This window comes from Vipera berus, assembly GCF_964194415.1.
Source record: "Vipera berus genome assembly, chromosome: 1".
Lineage (NCBI taxonomy): Eukaryota > Metazoa > Chordata > Lepidosauria > Squamata > Viperidae > Vipera > Vipera berus.
In genome coordinates, this window is record NC_138202.1 from 254,401,644 (window position 1) to 254,420,274 (window position 18,631).

The 18,631-nt window shown below is 40.2% G+C and overlaps 2 protein-coding genes across 2 annotated transcripts; both read right to left on the reverse strand.

Annotated features, from left to right (window-relative positions):
• Window positions 1-3,664: 3,664 nt before the first annotated feature.
• On the reverse strand, window positions 3,665-13,137 carry LOC308660571 (uncharacterized protein). The gene is made up of 6 exons (XM_081314991.1): window positions 13,059-13,137; window positions 10,403-10,570; window positions 8,934-9,017; window positions 7,962-8,045; window positions 7,056-7,137; window positions 3,665-6,040 (listed from the first exon to the last, which is right to left on the reverse strand). The coding sequence occupies exons 2-6, from the start codon at window positions 10,494-10,496 to the stop codon at window positions 5,227-5,229; spliced, it is 1,158 nt and encodes a 385-aa protein (XP_081171117.1). The 5' UTR covers window positions 10,497-10,570; window positions 13,059-13,137; the 3' UTR covers window positions 3,665-5,226.
• A 436-nt stretch (window positions 13,138-13,573) lies between these two features.
• On the reverse strand, window positions 13,574-17,923 carry LOC308660572 (zinc finger and BTB domain-containing protein 24-like; the record flags this gene model as incomplete). Its single annotated transcript, XM_081314992.1, has 2 exons — window positions 17,860-17,923; window positions 13,574-14,550 (listed from the first exon to the last, which is right to left on the reverse strand). Exon 2 carries the CDS (start codon window positions 14,543-14,545, stop codon window positions 13,574-13,576), a length of 972 nt encoding a protein of 323 aa, XP_081171118.1. The 5' UTR covers window positions 14,546-14,550; window positions 17,860-17,923.
• Window positions 17,924-18,631: the final 708 nt, after the last annotated feature.

The window sequence follows — 18,631 nt, forward strand, 5'->3', positions numbered from 1 at the left end:
AACAAAATACCATATATACTCACAGATAAGATGAATCACATTTTTCATGATGTTTTTGGAGGTCTGTTTATCTGCAGATGTTTATCGGTGGGTGTATATGGGGAATATGGGTTAATTTTTAATTTTAAATACTTGTTGCTGGAATTGGGTATGTGTAGTTTAACGAAGAGAAGGGTGAGGGGTGACATGATAGCAGTGTTCCAATATCTCAGGGGCTGCCACAAAGAAGAGGAAGTCAAGCTATTCTCCAAAGCACCTGAAAGCAGGACAAGAAGCAACGGATGGAAACTAGTCAAGGAGAGAAGCAACCTAGAACTTCCTGACAGAACAATTAACCAGTGGAACAACCTGCCTCCAGAAGTGTTGAATGCTCCAAAACTGGAAGTTTTTAAGAGGAGACTGGACAGCCATTTGCCTGAAATGGTATAGGGTTTCCTGCCTGAGCAGGGGGTTGGACTAGATGACCTCCAAGGTCCCTTCCAACTTATTATTATTACTTGCAGGTGAGCCAAACCCGATTTTTAAGGTGCATTTTGGCACAAGTTCTCAGTTTATCTGCAAGTACATACAGGTAATTCTCAACTTACAACAACTGAGCCCAAAATTTCTGTTGCTGTGTGATACATTTGTTAAGTGAGTTTTGCCCCATTTTACAACCTTTCTTGCCACAGTTGTTCAGTGAATCACTGCAGTTGTTAAATTAATAACATGGTTGATAAGTGAAACCGGCTTCCCTATTGATCTCGCTTGTCAGTTCGCAGTGATCACATGACCCCAGGATGCCGCAACCATGAAGTCAGTTGCCAAGTGTCTGAATTTTGATCACATGACCATGGGGAAGCTGCAACAGTTGTGTGAAAAACAGTCACTTTTTTCACTGCCATTGTAACTTTAGTCACTAAATGAATTGTGGTAAACCAAGGACTACCTGCACAGTAATGAAATTGGAAGATTTTCCAGTGTGGACTGACAACTGTTTGCCATTTATACTCACTTCTATTGCAGCTTCTCAGATACTATCACCCTGCGATCTTGAAATATGGTTGGCCCACAGACAGTTATTCTGCAATCTGTTTCAAGATTTGCCCTCTTTTTTTCTTGTTGTTATTCTCATTCACTTTATTATTTATTTATTTATTTAATAATATTTCTATACCACCCTTCTCCCGAAGGACTCAGGGCGGTGAACAGGGCAAGAATAAAAATACAGGATTACAAAAGTTAAAAAATAATTAAATATATGCCCATATACTAAAAATACATCTTAAAACCCCAATAAAATAACAATAACAACCCCCCCCAGTCCCCCATCAGGCCAGGCCAGCTTGTTCAAAAAAGTATGTTTTTAGCTCGCGGCGAAAGGAGCGAAGATCGGGCGCCGTCCGGAGCTCAACTGGTAGCTGATTCCATAGCTCCGGGGCGCCCACAGAGAAGGATCTCCCCCTGGGGGCCACTAATCGACATTCTCTGACCTCTGTGGGAACGCACAGGGCGGAGGGAAGTTGATGCCGGCAGCAGGTGTTCCCTAAGGTACTCCGGACCCCTGCCATGTAGGGCTTTAAACACCATTACTAGTACCTTGAATCTCACCCGGAAGACAACTGGTAACCAATGCAGCTCACGGAGCAGAGGTGTAACATGGGAGTATCGGGAGACTCCCAACACAACTCTCGCGGCTGCATTCTGTACCAGTTGGAGCCTCCGGGTGGTCCTCAAGGGCAGCCCCATGTAGAGCGTTGCAGTAGTCTAGTCGAGAGGTCACGAGCGCGTGAGTGACCGTGCATAGATCATCCCGGCTTAGATAGGGCCGCAACTGGCACACCAGGCGAACCTGGGCGAAAGCCCCCCTAGTCACAGCCCCTATGTGATCTTCCAAGGTGAGCCATGAATCTAGGAGGACTCCCAAGTTGCGAGCCCTATCTACGGGGGGTAATAGTTCACCCCCCATAGAGAGAGGTGGAATATCCGAATAAACCCGGGATGAAGGTATGCAAAGCCACTCAGTCTTGTCGGGGTTGAGTTTAAGTCTGTTCCTCCCCATCCAGACCCGAACCGCCTCCAGGCAACGGGACATCACGTTGAGGGCATCACTGGGGTGGTTTGGGGTCGAAAGGAAAAGCTGGGTATCATCAGCGTACCGATGATACCCAACTCCAAAACCACGAATGATCTCACCCAGCGGTTTCATATAGATGTTGAACAGGAGAGGCGAGAGGACCGACCCCTGAGGAACTCCACAAACGAGAGACCTCGCGGTCGACCTCTGCCCTCCTGTCAACACCGACTGCGAACGTCCCTGGAGATAGGAGGAGAACCACTGTAAGACCGTGCCTCCCACTCCCAATCCCCTGAGACGCTGCAGCAAGATACCATGGTCGATGGTATCGAAAGCCGCTGAGAGGTCTAATAGGACTAGAACAGAGGAATGTCCCCTGTCCCGAGCCCTCCAGAGATCATTCACCAGCGCGACCAATGCCGTCTCCGTGCTGTACCCGGGCCTGAAACCCGATTGGTATGGGTCTAGATAATCCGCTGTATATATATATACTGTATATAAAATCTTATCACCAGTTAAGGAATATCTATCATGTGCGTCTTAATGAAATTGTGTAGAAGCTTTTCTATTTTGTCATGTTGTTTTTACCTAATAATTTTCAATTCCTTAAGGATCCTAATGAGAGCCTTTTCATTCCTATGAAATTTGCAGACACCTTGGTGTTGACAGCCGGACAAATTCTAAGGGAGAAATTGGTAACATGGGACCCAGAGGTAAACACTTGAGCAGTTGTGCTACACTGAAAAGATACACCAAAGTACTGTATTCCCAAGTAAAACAGGATATTCTGCATACAATGTTTACAATTCAAGACATCGATTTTGCTTTTATTTAGAGCCGTAGGTAACTCCAAAAAAGCCAACCTGGTTCCTGCTGTAAGGAATGGGAAGGCAAACTCCTACCGGTAGTTTATATTTACTGACAGGTGCTTAGCTATTGCTCAGTTGTGGTTGGCGTTCAGGTTAATGGAGGCATGGCTTCGGAACACATAGGCACGGTAATTATTCAAGCTCTCTTTTTCTGCTAGTTAATGTTATCCTTTAAAAAATAAACAAAGATAGAAGCTGGAAACTGAGCTGAGAATAGAAATATGGTTCATTCTCTCCAGCAGCCTCAATAATTGACTGAAATGCAAAGGGATCTGAAAATGAAATGCAGGAATAATTGAGATAGAATCATGTCTCAGGAAGTCATCTTGTGGTATGGTGAGAGCCTGAGATTTAAATGTGCCTCCCTTTCCGGAACAGAAGAAAAATAAGGGTGCTGGGAATTATTTGGGAAGGCTGCAGGAGGTCCTAGAAGGCATCCTGAAAAAATTGTCTTTGTTAATAGGGTATTTGTGACTGGCTGCCATTTTGTGAGAGCATCTAAACAGAATCTCAAATTATCATTTGGGCATATGGGGAAATAGTTGAAATATATTTTTATATTTGCACACATGATTACTGCAATTATATTGTAACTTTATAAATTTTTCTTAAAACAATTTCTTAGAATATGTTCATATTTATACTGCAGAAGCCTAAGTTTGACCTGTAAAGAACACATTTCTGGAAAAAAAAAATGTAACACAGATAAATCATGGAGGAAAAATATTTTCCAGAAGAATTAATATATGCATTGTGTTTATTTTAAAAGCACTTTAGCTTTATCTTACACAAAGAAGCATTATAGTTTAGATGTTTAACCGAGGCCACAATTTTATCATTTAGAGCAGAATTATTTCCCCGTTATGCATCTTTTGCCATTTCCCCCTCCTGATATTTTTTTTCTTATACAAACCTTTGTAATTATCTTCACAAGATCATTCAGTTGGTCTTAAGACACTCAACTCTTTAAAATAACAGATTTGTAAAAATCTCAATCAGCTTAACTGAGGGAAGAATGGGTACTGTCTCTCCCATGTACAAACTCCTAGCACCTTCATTTCATCTTGTTCTGCATTACCCCAAAGGTTACCACTAGGATGCTGAAGTAATCTGTAAGTTTTCATTGCCAACCAATGTTCAACCAGTGACGCTTTCCTATATTCAGCAGAATCCATATTGTACAGTTTAGGCAGTACAAGAAAGAATGGAATGCAATTCCTTAAAGAGGAAGTATGCTCAGAGGGTACATTCCTTCCTATTTCTAGACTACTTCAGGCCTAATAATTTTGGTCAATGGTTTATCGGCCCAAACATAGAGCATTTATACTCTGTCCTCCAGTTTGATTCTAGCTTAAAAACTAGAGCTACTGTCAACATATAAAGCAAATGTTCTTGTAGTTATAATGGGAAACAATCATTTTATTTTAGTACAGCAACATGTATACTGCTTATTCACCAGAATATAAAAAGTACAAGAGAAAGGAGAAATCACAATGCCTGTGTTTGCTCTGATAAGCCAATACCAGGACTGATTTGTGCCAGTTAAGTCTAGGGAAGTCGAGCATTGAACTGACGTGTATATATTAAAACAAGCTAATGAAAACATAACCAAAACAAGGCAATGGTTTGGTAAGCCTGTTATCATTACTTAGGAGAGCCTATACCCATCTGTTGGGAAATGCAGCTTTATTTTTTTCTGTCTTTTGAAATTATACATTTAGTTTCGCAAAAGGTTGCAAAAATTCCTCTTATTTTACACATGCATGTTAAAATCTTCTCATAAAACTGATTCTCACAGTCTTAATTGACACAAACAGACTGATCCATTTTTTATAAAAATCCAAACATGGGTTTGCTTTAGCCCAAACTAATGAGCACATAGGAGGAAAAAATACTATATATATGATAGGCTTGTTAAATATATACAATATAAGTCTATTCAAAGGCAATTTTACATCCCATCATTGTCAGTGGAAAAATTAAGCATGCATTGTTCTTTCTCACTGAAATAACTGAGATGACAAAATGCATAAGTAGGCTTGTACCATGTTCTTTTAATATTTTATTGCAGTTCAGGCAAAATGCATAGAACACTGGTTAAAAAGCCATTCTTTCAGCATGTATCTAAATTGATAAATCTGCAAAATAAAAATGCATAAACCCATTGCTGTTAAGTCAACAGCCAACATTACCAGCATGTGAAATTAAATAGAGAATACTGTATATATAATGCATTTCACATGAAGGATCTTATTTCATCTTGATAAATAAATATATCTAAGAAGGAAATCAGCTTGTATTTTAAAAAGTCTGCCCTTCAGTGTGACGATCTCCAGATGGCTGGTTTACAGTTAGAGGTTGCTGAGGTGAATTGGAGATATGTACAGTTTGAGTCTGTCCCTTGCTAATCTGAGGAGGTAGAATTGTATCTTGGCTAATGCGAAACTGTTGGCTGGGTTCTTGGACCATCTGCAGATGCGGGGTTGGATGCGGGGTTCCTGTAGCTATTTGAAGCACGTCTGCTTGACTCCGATTGGCATGGAGATGTTCCAGAGCTTCTTTGGACAATGTGATGACATGCATTTGTTCAGTCTGGGGAGAATCCATTGGGTCATTCACAATGCTGATATTCTGAATCTGGTCTGTGGGTTCTGTTTGGCCTGAAAGAAGCAGATTCTGCAGTTGCTGTGAGGGCTGAGTGAGAAGAGTAAGGCTGCCTGTGTGCTCTGCCATCACATTTTGGGAATCATCTGAAGTGACAACGCTAATGCCTTGATTATGGCTGGGCACAAAGTTTATGTTGTGCACTGAATCTGTCACCAACAGCTGGATCTCTTCCGGTCCAGAGGTAGAAAGTTGATACTGCTGCAGCTGAAGAATGTTCCTGACGTCCTCTGTACTGCTACTGTTGGATGCAGTGTTGGCTTCCTGTAACTGTTTCTCTTTGACATGAATTTTCAAATGAGATTTCAAGTTGTCTAAACGGGCAAACTGCACACAACACTCTGAACAAGAGAAAGGTTTTTTGCCAGTGTGCAAGATACAGTGTCTCCTTTTGGCGCTGGAATCAGAAAAGGATTTTCCACAAATACTACACGAATAGGGCTTCTCTCCTCTGAAAGAGAAGACATTTGGTTTGATCACATAGGCTAATATTTTCGAAGCATGGATGTTTTATTAAAACCCCTAAAACATTACTCAAATATCACTGCATTAAAACTGAATGCCAGATGGATTCTCTTTCTCCTTTCCTATGAAGTCCATCAACTTCTCAAGTAAGTGATATGTAAGTCAATGGAAGCCACCTCTTATCAGACAGCACAAATCATCATTGTATGACAGAATGAAACTCTCTGAAATCCTGTTGCTGCTCATGATGCCTCAGCATGGTTGGTGTCTAGTTTACCAATCTCAAAAACTATTGGGCAGGAGCGCAGATATATGGCGAGTCATTTTATCCATCTGGGCATATCTAAACCCATTGCACCCTTGCCATTTATACTGTAGTAGCTATGTTTGTTTCTAATCATGTTCCAATAGGTTATTCCAAAGAATAACAGTAAACATTAGAAGGATCCTCAACCATATGTTGAGGCAGTAGGTGAATACGCCTGTCATTAAGATGACATAGCAATACTATTCTTTTGTATCCATTTTGGGGTATGTAGTTGATTTACATTGGTGCAGCTAAGGTAGTAAGTGAAAAGATAGAGAAAAATTCCACAAAGTCATAATATTTCTCCAACTCTCTCTTTACTATTGAGCTTTTGAAAACTTACAGCAGGGGTCTTCAAACTTGGCCCTTTTATGACTTGTGGACTTCAGCTCCCAGAATTCCTCAGCCAGGCAAGGTGGCTGAGGAATTCTGGGAGTTGAAGTCCACAAGTCATAAAAGGGCCATGTTTGAAGACCCCTGATTTACAGGATTGTCAGCTTTCTCTACTTTTAAAACAGTTGATGATCTGTAGGTGCCCCATAAAAAACAATTTGCCAGCATACAACGTAACGTGAACTGAATTTACAAACCATGATCTGTAATTGCAGCAGATAATAAACTTGTATTAATAGTCTCACTCAAAATATTTCCTACAAACTGATTTCCAAATGATTTCCAAAGAAAAAGGAGATACCTGTGAATTCTGATGTGCGTCTGAAGAGAGCTTTTTGCTGTAAATGACTTGCCACAGATTTCACAAGTGAACGGCTTTTCACCTATAAAAACCTGCTTGGTTAGTATGTATGTAATTATCTCTTGAAGAACAATTAAGAGAGTTTGACTTATAAATACACTCTAAGGAATGTAACACCCAAATCTCATGCTCGTTCATAGCTATTAGGATAAATAAATAAATAATAGAGAGATGAGCATATAGGAAAATACTGAGAAAAGTTTGGAGAAAAATGCTTTTCTCTTCAGTCTTCTTTAAATGCCCCCACCGTAAAAAAAAAAGTAGGGGGAAAAGATTATAAAATATTTTCTCATATTATTTGTAAAAGTAGACACAGAATGGATAACACGGATTTTATTTCCTTTTAATAATCTGCTCATGGTTTTCAGCCACAATCATTTGCCCTCTGTCATAAAAAGCAAGAGTTCTAGTTCCTACGGAAAAAATTACATAGCCAAAAATTCTCTAACAGTAGTAGCAGTTTGACAGTTGAAACCAATTATTCAAATGTGATGAGTTGGCCTTCTCTGATGGTGCTGAATCATCTATTAGGGAAGCTTCAGTTTAGATTCCTGCGCTGAATGGTGGACTGAAATCAGCATTAGGACTCCTATACTGGGCTACGAAACTCCAGAGGACTGCCTGATATAGCAGCTACAGTCAATGACCTTAATAGCTCCGTACCAATTTTGTTACTGTAAACTTAGCATAGTCTAGATTCAGCACCACACAGATTCACTGTTAAAGACTAAAATCCATTATAAGCTCATTTATTCTCTATGGATGCATGCTACTTACTTGAATGTTCCTACCTAAACTATATATGCTGACAGCTTTTTTTCAGAAAAGAATAGAAAGCAGCGTTACCTGTATGTGTTCTTAAATGTTTCTTTAACTGAGCTGTATCCATGAATTTACGGTGACAGAGGACGCATTCTGGCAATGAATGGCCTGATTATGGTAAAATGAAAAATAAATTATTATATTTCCCAAGTGTGCCTATTTCATTCATAATTGCTATCCTAACATATAAGTAGTTAATAATAATAATAAAAGCATGACGTTTACAATTCTAATACAACTGAAACCAGTAATGCCACAAGTGAGAGATGCATTTTAAAGAACATTTAGAAAATTAAAACATGGATAATGACTCCATCAAATGTTAGGTGAACTGACTTCTGCTTACATGGTGGATTTCTCTACTTTACTTCCACATGTGCTCCAATTACTCCCAGATTTGGGAGGTGTGTGAGGGATGGAGGGTGAGGGATGGAGGAATCTCATATGGTAACAGATAGTGTTTTATCAGCAGATGATACTATGTGTCCCTATGTTCTTCTAGTTGTTGCTCATCAGTATATTTGCAGTTATAGTTACTTTTTCCAATATAATCTTAGTAGCTAAACTATTACATTATTGAAACAAGCTTGTACACAGTAATGCCAAAGTTAAGACAACTGGTGGTCCAATTCACCACAACTGTTCTACAAGCAACTCTATTTCTCTTGCTTCTTTATATACAGGAATTATCCCATTACTATCTCTATCTTCAATCACAGTATCTTCATAACTTTTAGCTTGTTATGAGTCACTTCCTTTCAACTGTGCATTTTCAGCAGAAGATATCCCCAAATCCTTAAGCACAGAATATTTTAATTTTCTGTATTATCACGTTACTCATATTTCTGCAAAATGATCAAATGGGACTAACAATGCGCAGAAACATTTATGGAATGCACAGTAAATATACATACACCTATTGGTTATGAATCAATAAAGGCGCAAGGAAACCTCAACACTTCCCAACAACTTGTAGTATTCTTTGATTCGTTATACCTGTGTGAACTCTATAGTGACTTTTCAGTTGCCTTCTCTGGCTGAAGTATTTTCCACACTGGTCACAGGTAAAAGCCTTCTGACCTGAAAAGAAAGAGGGGGAAAGAGAGAAACTATAGTTATTTATTTGTATGTATGGTAATCTGAGCAGCCATCTGTGAATTCACACCTAGTTATTCTGCTCTTGCACAGCAACTCATCTGAAGTGTTCCGGAGTGCAGGGAATTCTGACAACCACCATCATCCAAAAATCCTGTTCTCAGAACTGGCACAGAAAGTTGAATCCAAGGTGATTATTCTCAGTCCCAGGCCAGATGAACGGATGGGTTGTATAAATTCTCAGATGCCACTCAAAGAACCATAGTAGCAAGTAGCAGCATCAGCATCCCAGGGTTGTCATTTGCAACCTTCTTCACCTGCTTCCTACAAAGTTAAATGGGAAAGCTGGCAGGAAGTTGCAAATTGCCTTCGTTTAACCGCCCAAGATGGTTCATTTAATGATGGCAGTTGGGAAGTGCTAGAACTGCTGTTGTTAAATGATGCGGTCACATAACATTGCGCTTCATGACCATGTTGCTTAGCGATGGAAATTCCAGTCCCAATTGCCATCGTTAACCTGTAGAATAGCTGAGACTAGTGGTCTGCCTGGCAAATGTCTGCAAAAGAAATTCCTCAGAAATGCCACTGATGAAGCCATGCAGTGACTTCATACGTTTATGAGATGAAGTATTTTAGTCAAGTCATATTAACAAAACAAGAGGATACCAAAGTTATAGGGTATGAAGCAGGCAGAGAAGTTATATATGTAAATCAGAGGGACCCTGAAGAACATAGGATTTCATAAATCATTTTACTGAATCATAGCAGATATTGGAAAATGAAACATTTTCTCAGTACTACTTGACAGTAGTTCACATTTTGTACCTGGACTTTCATTAACAGAACATTACATAAGCAGATTTCTATTTAGCTCATCTCTGCAGTCACTATCACATTCTCAAAATTAACTTGCCTCTGATAATAGATTTTGAGAGCATGTAGTAGTCAGGAGGAGGAATTTCTCATCTCATCCTCGGAATAGAAACAGCAGTAAGCCCTTGAATACCAGTAGAATATGGGTGCTATATCCAATGTACCTTATTCAAAGGAAAAGACACCGGGGACTTCTACCATAAAAGTGAAATTGATTATTCCACAGGGAGAAAATCATGAGCTATAAAAAGCTTTCTATAACTGAATGGAAAGACCTAGTAGCCCCTATGAACTACAGAAGTTACCTTATATTAAAAAAAACCCAGACACTAAGGGCAAAATATTGGGGTCAGCTAGAATTTTCAATTCTTAAAGTAAGTTCTCAGAAGTGTCAAACATTTGGTTACTGAAGTAATGCAGGTAGAATCATTCTAACCCAGCCAGGGATTATTTTTTCCCTTTAAAATTTTAGCCAAGCGGACAGCTTTTCATCTTACCTGTGTGAAGACTCATGTGTTCCAGGAGAGAATGTTTTGTGGTTAAAGCCTTATTGCAAACTGTGCAAGTATATGGCCGTTCCCCAGTGTGCATCCGCTCATGAACTTGAAGGGAGTGCTTCTGGGAAAAGCCTTTGCCACATTCCCCGCATTTGAACGGGCGCTCTCCTGAAAACAAAAGGCATGTCACTGTGAATGGGAAACAGACACTCCAAGCAGAGGGAGCAGTGCTTGAAATTTATTTATTATTTATTTATTATTGGGACTTATATGCCGCCCTGAAGTGATTTTTCAATACTACTGCCGTTTGAAAATGCTACCAAGCCAGCAGTGTTGATGGTAAAATAAATGTTTTATACAAAAGTGCAATTTTAATCATTTTAATTCTGATAACACCAAGTTTATTTATATCCTGCTGTAATTATTTATATAAATAACTCGAGTCCATGAAGATACCTAATCTTCTTTCCTTCTCCCATTTTTGCCACAACAATCCTATAAGCTGGGTTGGTCTGGGAGAGATTCATTTGCCCAAGTCACCCACTAGAACTCCTGGTCTCCTGGTTTCTATGCTATCTCCTGGTTTCTATGCTATGTCCCAAAGGGAGATAGACAAACCAAGAAAACGAAAGTGTTCCTTTTTTGAGGCTGTATCGAAATACAGAACTACAGACATTCCTAATTTACAGAGCAGAACGACTTAAGCTAATTATTCATGTGAATCTGTAAGTAGATGCACAGAGATAAAGTCTCCCATTAATGAAGCATAACACCTGAGGACTTTAGGAGAAATCCACCTTATTTTATATAACAAAAACTTTCCTGTCTGGTCTATGGTCCAGGAATTTCCTAGTGATCTCACATTTAAATAGTAAGCAGGACCGGCATCATTTTTTCAGGCTTATACAAGGTTCACAAAGTGCAACCAATTACTATGACTCAACATGTAGGCAAGCTCTTAAATTTTGTAACACTATGAAAATATACCAGTTTATCATAAAGCAGGGGATGGGAATAGCTAAAGATAGGGGTGGTAGGTGGATAGGTAGGGTAGTTTTTCAACCTTAAAAGACCTTTTTTAGTCAAGCACAACAGGAGAGAACAGGCATTGTGGCCCAGTGGATCTGCATCCATCTGTTGCTTTTGATGCAAGAAAAAAGATAAGAAAATCCCAGAGAAACTACTCTCCTCAGAATTTTTCACCACAGACTGAAAATCCAGCATTTTATATATACAAACACCTAAAAATCTAATGATTTCACATCATGTGTTTTATGAGACTTGGTATAATTTCCACTGCATATGTGTACAAAGCTCCTGAATCTGATAAATGGATTATTAAAAACAATATTTTAAGAGAGCCAGTTTGGTCTAGGCCAGGGGTAGGCAACCTCGGCTCTTTTATGACTCATGGACTTCAACTCCCAGAATTCCTGAGTCAGCATGCTGACTCAGGAATTCTGGGAGTTGAAGTCCATGAGTCATAAAAGAGCCGAGGTTGCCTACCCCTGGCCTAGAAATTAAGGCACCAGGCAAGAAAGTGGGAGTCCTGCCTTAGTCCTGAGTCAGCTTGGCAACCTTGGAACAGTCACTCACTCTCAACTCCCAATTCACCTCATGGGGCTTTTGTGGGGAAAATAGGAGTAGGAGGAAGATGTGTTGGATATGTTTGCCGCCTTGAGTTATTTATTTATTTATTTATTTTTATTTTAATTCCATTTATATCCTGCCCTTCTCCGAAGACTCAGGGCGGCTTACAAGCTTAGCAGTAAAATAATATAATTTGTAAAAATTATAAAAGGCAGTGTACAAATAAATAAATATTACGAGAAATTAAGCTACATTATTGTGACTATTTGCTCCATTTTGTATGGTAACTTAAACAAATATAGCCACTGAAGATTAGGCAGCTAAAAAGGTAGTAAATGCATTTTCTTCCAAGAGTTCAGCTGTTTGGAAGGTGAGAAATGTATGCTGATCATTGTGAGAAGGATTTTCAACAATCGTATTGTAGATTGCTAAGGAGATTCCAATATCTATCGCTGCAATTTTAATTTTTAATTATAAATGTAAAAGCCATTATTGTTTAAACTAATAAATATTTATATATGAGTTTTTAAAAACATAATTGTATTATCAGCAAACCATGAGGCACGAAGTTTTGGGAGGCTCATATTTTTTTTTTAAAAAATCCCATTTATATCCCGCCCTTCTCCGACGACTCAGGGCGGCTTACAATCTAAAGCACAAATCAATGTGCTTAGCAATTTACCTGTGTTACACCACTGCTGCACAAGCTGTACTGATTTCCAGTTTCCCTTGGGGTACAATTCAAGGTGCTGCTTATCACCTTTAAAGCCCTGTATGACACAGGGCCAGGTTACACAGGTGACCTCTTTCCCTTAGAGCAGGGCTCTTCAAAGTTGGCCCTTTTATGACTTGTGGACTTCAACTCCCAGAATCCCTCAGCCAGCTTGCCTTGCTGAGGAACTCTGGGAGTTGACGCCCACAAGTCATAAAAGGGCCAACTTTGAAGACCACTGCCTTAACAGGACATCTACTTGTCCCATTAGATTGGACAGGGTGGGCTTACTCCAATTCTCTTCTAGCCATCTGCCGGGATCTAGGAACAAGCCTTTTTCATAGCTGTATTTACCCTATGAAGGGCCGTTCTTCTCTTTGCCTTCTGGAAGGCTGTTAAGATCAAACCTTCAGATGTTGCACCAGGATGGGAAGTGAGCTCAGAATCTGTGATGTTGAGAAGATAATGTTATGGTATTTGGTGGTGTGTAATATTTTTAACCTGATATATTTTATTACTTATATATCTAACAGTAAGCCACCTGGGTTATTTTATATAATACGAGTGGCTGCATACTTTTTAAAATTAATAATAAATAAGTTTGGATTAATTCATTTCCCCATATATAGTCGATCATTTATACCAGGGGTCTTCCAACTTGGCCCTTTTATGACTTGTGGACTTCCAACTCTCAGAATTCCTCCACTAGGCATGCTGGCTGAGGAATTCTGGGAATTGAAGTCCACAAGTCATAAAAGGGTCAAGTTTGAAGACCCCTGATTCATACATTATATTAATCTTTCCATCAAAGTTTAATAACAGAATGTAGATTGCTTGTAATATTTTGCCCTAAGATTGAAAAAAGAGAACTAACCTGTATGACTTCTTCGGTGTATAGCTAAAAAATGATTGTATTTAAAGACTTTCCCACAGTCTTTGCACTCAACTTCAGAACCAGAACGTTTCCTTCTGCCATTGGCCCTTTTTGTCAGTCCATTGTCCTCTTCGTCACCAATAAGTTTATAATCTTTTAACTTGATTGACCGCCGTATCCTACGTTTGCTGTAACGACTCTGAGAGATCTGTGTATTTTGGCACTTAGGATCATAGTTCTCATCTTTTCCTGTTGAGACACTGACCACCGCTTCTGTCCTACATATTTCTCTTCCCTCTCCACTTACAGGAATTAGTTCATTGGTATTTCTATCTTCTACCACCACAGCCTCCCGCTTTAGGAAATTTTGTTTATTATGAACTGAGTTGTTCTCTTTTAATTGAACATCTTCAGTAGAAAGGGAGTCCAGTTTTTCTTCCTGAATGTTCTTCACTTTTCTTGGTCTTCCACGCTTCCGCTTTGGTGGGTCTTCACTTTTCTTGTTCTTGGCTAAGACAGCTATTGGGGATTCACCATTAGAAATTCCAGATAATGTGTTAGTTAAGCTGCAGTTTTTCTGTTGCTCTGTATAAGCTCTGACTAGATCATTCACTTTAAGGAGATGAGCAGTCGCTAAAATCTGTTCTATACTTTTTTCACTAGCTTGTAGGCAGCCTGTGTAAATAAATTCTAATAGCACACCAAAAGCATCAGCCACCATCCCTTCCAGCATATAGATCGACTGGCCAATCTCGCCTTCTTCAACGAACATCATGGAAAAATATTCACTGCTGGCAGCAAGTAATGCTTTATGTGCTCTAAAGTGAACATTTTCTACAATTAAAGTGATATCACACAAAAAATCTTTTTTTCTCTGTTCCTCAAATTTAATCAGGATAGTATCTCTGTGAACCTTGGAGTGGATTGCTATAAGTTTCTCTGAAGAATTAGATACGACTTCATCCATTATTGCTAAAGACAAGGGAAAAAAAGAAAGTAAGATTCAAAGTGCTCCAGGACAAATGGAAAAATATTTAAGTACAAGCCACATTTATTTGCTGGCCTATTCGAATGGCAATACCTAATGCCCTGAAATGCCCAACTTTCAGAGTTACAGGCTAGGGCTAGGCAATATAATTTTGAATGAAGCATCCTAAATATGGGCCTCATTTAGTTAATAATTAAATAGCTTTAAAAATAGAATAATTGTTGATACCAAAGTAGCAAAAAGTAGAACTCTTATGACAAGATCCCCCAAAGTTTGAAAGGGGAAGGCAATTGTCGTGAATTTGCCACCTACTTTTTGTAATGCCTTACCTCTGTTTTGGAAAGGTGGGGGGACTCTCCAGAGAAACATGGAAACTGGCAGTGGGGGAAAGCAGCAACAGTGGACTCAGCTATAGAATAAATCCTTTTGTTTAGGGATGAGTATTAATTAATTAAACTTATTGGTCACCCATCTTACCATAAGATAACTCTGGGTGGCTTAGGGCAGACATGTCAAACACAAGGCCCGGGGGCCAGATCCGGCCTGCGAAGTGGTTTCATGCGGCCCGCGAAGCCATCCTGGAAACAGTGAGGGAATGCCCCCCACTGCCTTGGCCCTGGCCCAGAGACCCTCCTCCTGCCAGAGACCCTCAGATCTGTCCCATTCCTGCCCAGGCCCCCATAGGCACCCTTGATGCGAATGATGTAGAGCTGGCCATGCCCACCCAGTAGGACATACACACTTTAGCCACGCCCACCCAGTAGGCCACACCCACCCAGGCCACACCCACCCAGCCCCCTGAGGGCAACTGCAATGCTGATGTGGCCCTCAATGAAATTGAGTTTGACACCCCTGGCTTAGGGTCACAAAACTGTATCTACATTAAAACATAAATAAATTAAAACTCAAGATTAAAATCTATGGACACATGGGGTGGGCAGGGGCAGAATCTGGGGAGGTGGGATCTGTTGTTACTCCATCAATCACCTCCACTGTGCTCTTTCCCCATTGGGGCCCCAGGCCAACTAACATTACCAGGTCTTTAGGCCCTTATGAAAGGAGGGTTGTGGCCAGCCTCACATGGGGGAGGGACAAGATGTTGTAGAGGGCAGGAGCAACAAAAGAGAAGGTCCTCGTCCTGGACCCCTGAGTAAACTGGGATGCAAATCCTTTGGCTGAAACTTTAGCTCCATACATTCAAACAAGTATTTCTACATGGGCACACAAGAGGGTTTGCACTGGAGCTACTGAGGACAGAATACCATTCAAATTAGACAGCTCGAATGTAATACAGTACATACTACACAGTTTGACTTTTGATCAAGTGTCAATTATAAGTAGACTTCAGAACTTATTCCTAAGTATATATCTGTGAATACCAAGAAAGGTTCTTTCAAATCAATAAAGGCAGAATTCAGATAGGAATCTTAAGTTTTCTAAGGATTATTGGAGATAAGGTAAATAAAAATCTGATCTAGTGAGAAACTATACACATTCAATCTCAACATTTTTTTAAAAAATATAGAAATCTCAAATTTAGCAGTGATGCAAATGACACATGAAGACAAATATTGTCCAGATCTATTTTTGTTCTTTTTAACACATGGGAATGATAATACTAAAGTTCTGGTCAATAGGAAACTAGCCAGTGTTGTCACAATGTACAAGGAGCATCTCTCTCTGATTCAGTATTGCAGCTGTACCTTTTCCCATGCTCACATGATTTCTCTTTATGCTGCTGTTGGCTTTTTCCACATTATATGGGAAAAGGTGTGGCTGCTTTATTGTTTTGAAGAAAAGTACTTTATTCAGATTCCTGTCTGAATATTGCACAATGGCTTATTGCACAATGACTCTTTCAAAGGATTTGCATAGCCTGACAGAAGCAGCACTTATGATAATCTAGTGTCAATTGAGCCTCAGACAGAAATCTATAATTTTTTTCAAATAAATGCTGATATAGCCACTTTTTCTAAAACCACTTAAGAAATCCTTTACTGGGCCGGTCACGGAAGTAAGTTTGTTTTCCAATATTTTTGAAAGTTTAAACTAAACAGGATATTTATAGGCTATTCGTTCCATTAAGAAAGGGCTTTTCTCTTAAATAATGTTACATATAGTTTTGTGCCACATCCAACTTTGCCATAGAATCATATTTCTAACTGAGCAGTAATTTTCAATACTGATTTAATGCATTATTGTTTATACTTCTGTGATTTGCACTACTTTAGCTTAACATGTTCAGTTGGGATACTTTTTTTCTTGTAAGTTTTTACATTTTTTTTATTTACATTTTTATATAATTTTTTTAAAGAATGACTTTTCTTTCCTCCCATGTTAAAACCCCTAAGAACATTAAAACCATTTATCATGCTGTATTCAATCATCGACTCTGTACCATTCTTTCCCTTTCCGGTTAGATTCCATATTATGTGACTTCCCTGATAAGTGAATAATACAAATAAAATTTCTTTTCTATAATGTGATATTTCTCGTGATTTTTACAAAACTTTTGCAGAAGCAAAAAGACGACCAATTAGAGAAATAAGGGCAAAAAGTGGCTGGTCTTTAAAAGCCATCCGCCTGTTTATACACACTTCCCGTTGCTCTCATCTTTAAAACAAAAGAGGAGTCAGGACTGTAAAACAAGACAAAGCAGAGAGATAATGAAATAAAGGGCAAAAGATGAAAAGACAGAAAACCGCGATGCCTATTTTTTTTTGCCCCCCTCCTGCCAGAACTTTGCTGCCTCCACCAGCTGCAAGCGAAATTCAACAGGTGACGCTTTTTTTTTTCATCTCATCCAACTGGAAAATAGGAGGTTTCGGGTAGTGAATTTCCCCCTCTCGAACACCCCTTGGAAAGTTCTCTCCTTCCAATGATTATTTACCAAACATATTTTCCAAACCAACCTATTTAACAAAAATAAGCGTGCGTAGCGGGCTGAATGCAGCCGCAATCGCGGCCATCCCGTACTTCCAACAAAGATCAGACAAGAACCAGAGGAAGAGTTGGGACTCCCCAATCCCTCTTATCAGGCCATTCGTCTAATACAGGGGTAGGCAACCTCGGCTCTTTTATGACTCATGGACTTCAACTCCCAGAATTCCTGAGTCAGCTATGCTGACTCAGGAATTCTGGGAGTTGAAGTCCATGAGTCATAAAAGAGCCGAGGTTGCCTATCCCTGGTCTAACAGCTGCCAACGGAAGAGCAGAACCTTTCCCTTAGATAATCTATTAGCCGTTGGGGGTGGGTGGGTGGGGGAGAGAGGCAGCGAGGAAGCCGGACTCACCCAAGGCTGGGAAAGCTGCAAATACGGAGCCCCGCGACAGGCGGTTGAAGCCACAGCAAAGGCACGCGCCGGAAGCGGCAGGCGCGTATCCCGGAAGTGAAGTCACAAGACGAGGGAGTGGATTACTTGGGGAGAGGACGACAGCGGGTGGGGGTGAGGTCGGGCGTAGGAGAAAGGTAGGACGGCTCCGTTTCCCTTAAGCGACAGGCGGGGATGCTTGCCGTCCAAGCGTTCTAGGATTGGAGGATCCAGTGTGCGATTCAGTTTCCCAGCGGGTGAAGATAGCGCTAGCAAGATAGCACTTCGACTTATAGACCGCTTCGCAGCCCTCTCTAAGCGGTTTACAGATTCAGCGTATTTCCCCCTCCCCCCCCCAAAAAAAAAACAAAAAACCAGTCTGGGTCCTCATTTTACCGGCCTCGGAAGACTGGAAGGCTGTCAAACTTGAGCTGGTCAGGATTGAACCCCCGGCAGTCAGCAGAGTTAGTCTGCAATACTGCAATGGTCTTCCCAGTTGCAGTGTATGACAGTGAAAGCTGGACCATAAAAAAGGCTGAGCGCCAAAGAATTGAAGCTTTTGAACTCTGGTGCTGGAGAAGACTCCTGCGAGTTCCTTGGACTGAAAGGCGATCAAACCGGTCAGTCCTAGAGGAGATCAACCCTGACTGCTCTTTAGAAGGCCAGATCCTGAAGCGGAAACTCAAATACTTTGGCCACCTAATGAGAAGGAAGGACTCACTGGAGAAGAGCCTAATGCTGGGAAAGATTGAGG

Bases quoted from the DNA above. Each gene is read 5' to 3' on its own strand.
- LOC308660571 (XM_081314991.1), bottom strand. From the start codon at position 10,496: ATGCACACTGGGGAACGGCCATATACTTGCACAGTTTGCAATAAGGCT. The intron at 7,138-7,961 runs GTAACGCTGCTT...AGGTTTTTATAG, and splicing joins ACATTTAAGAACACATACAG to GTGAAAAGCCGTTCACTTGT. The intron at 6,041-7,055 runs GTATCTCCTTTT...CTTCTCTTTCAG, and splicing joins ACGCACATCAGAATTCACAG to AGGAGAGAAGCCCTATTCGT.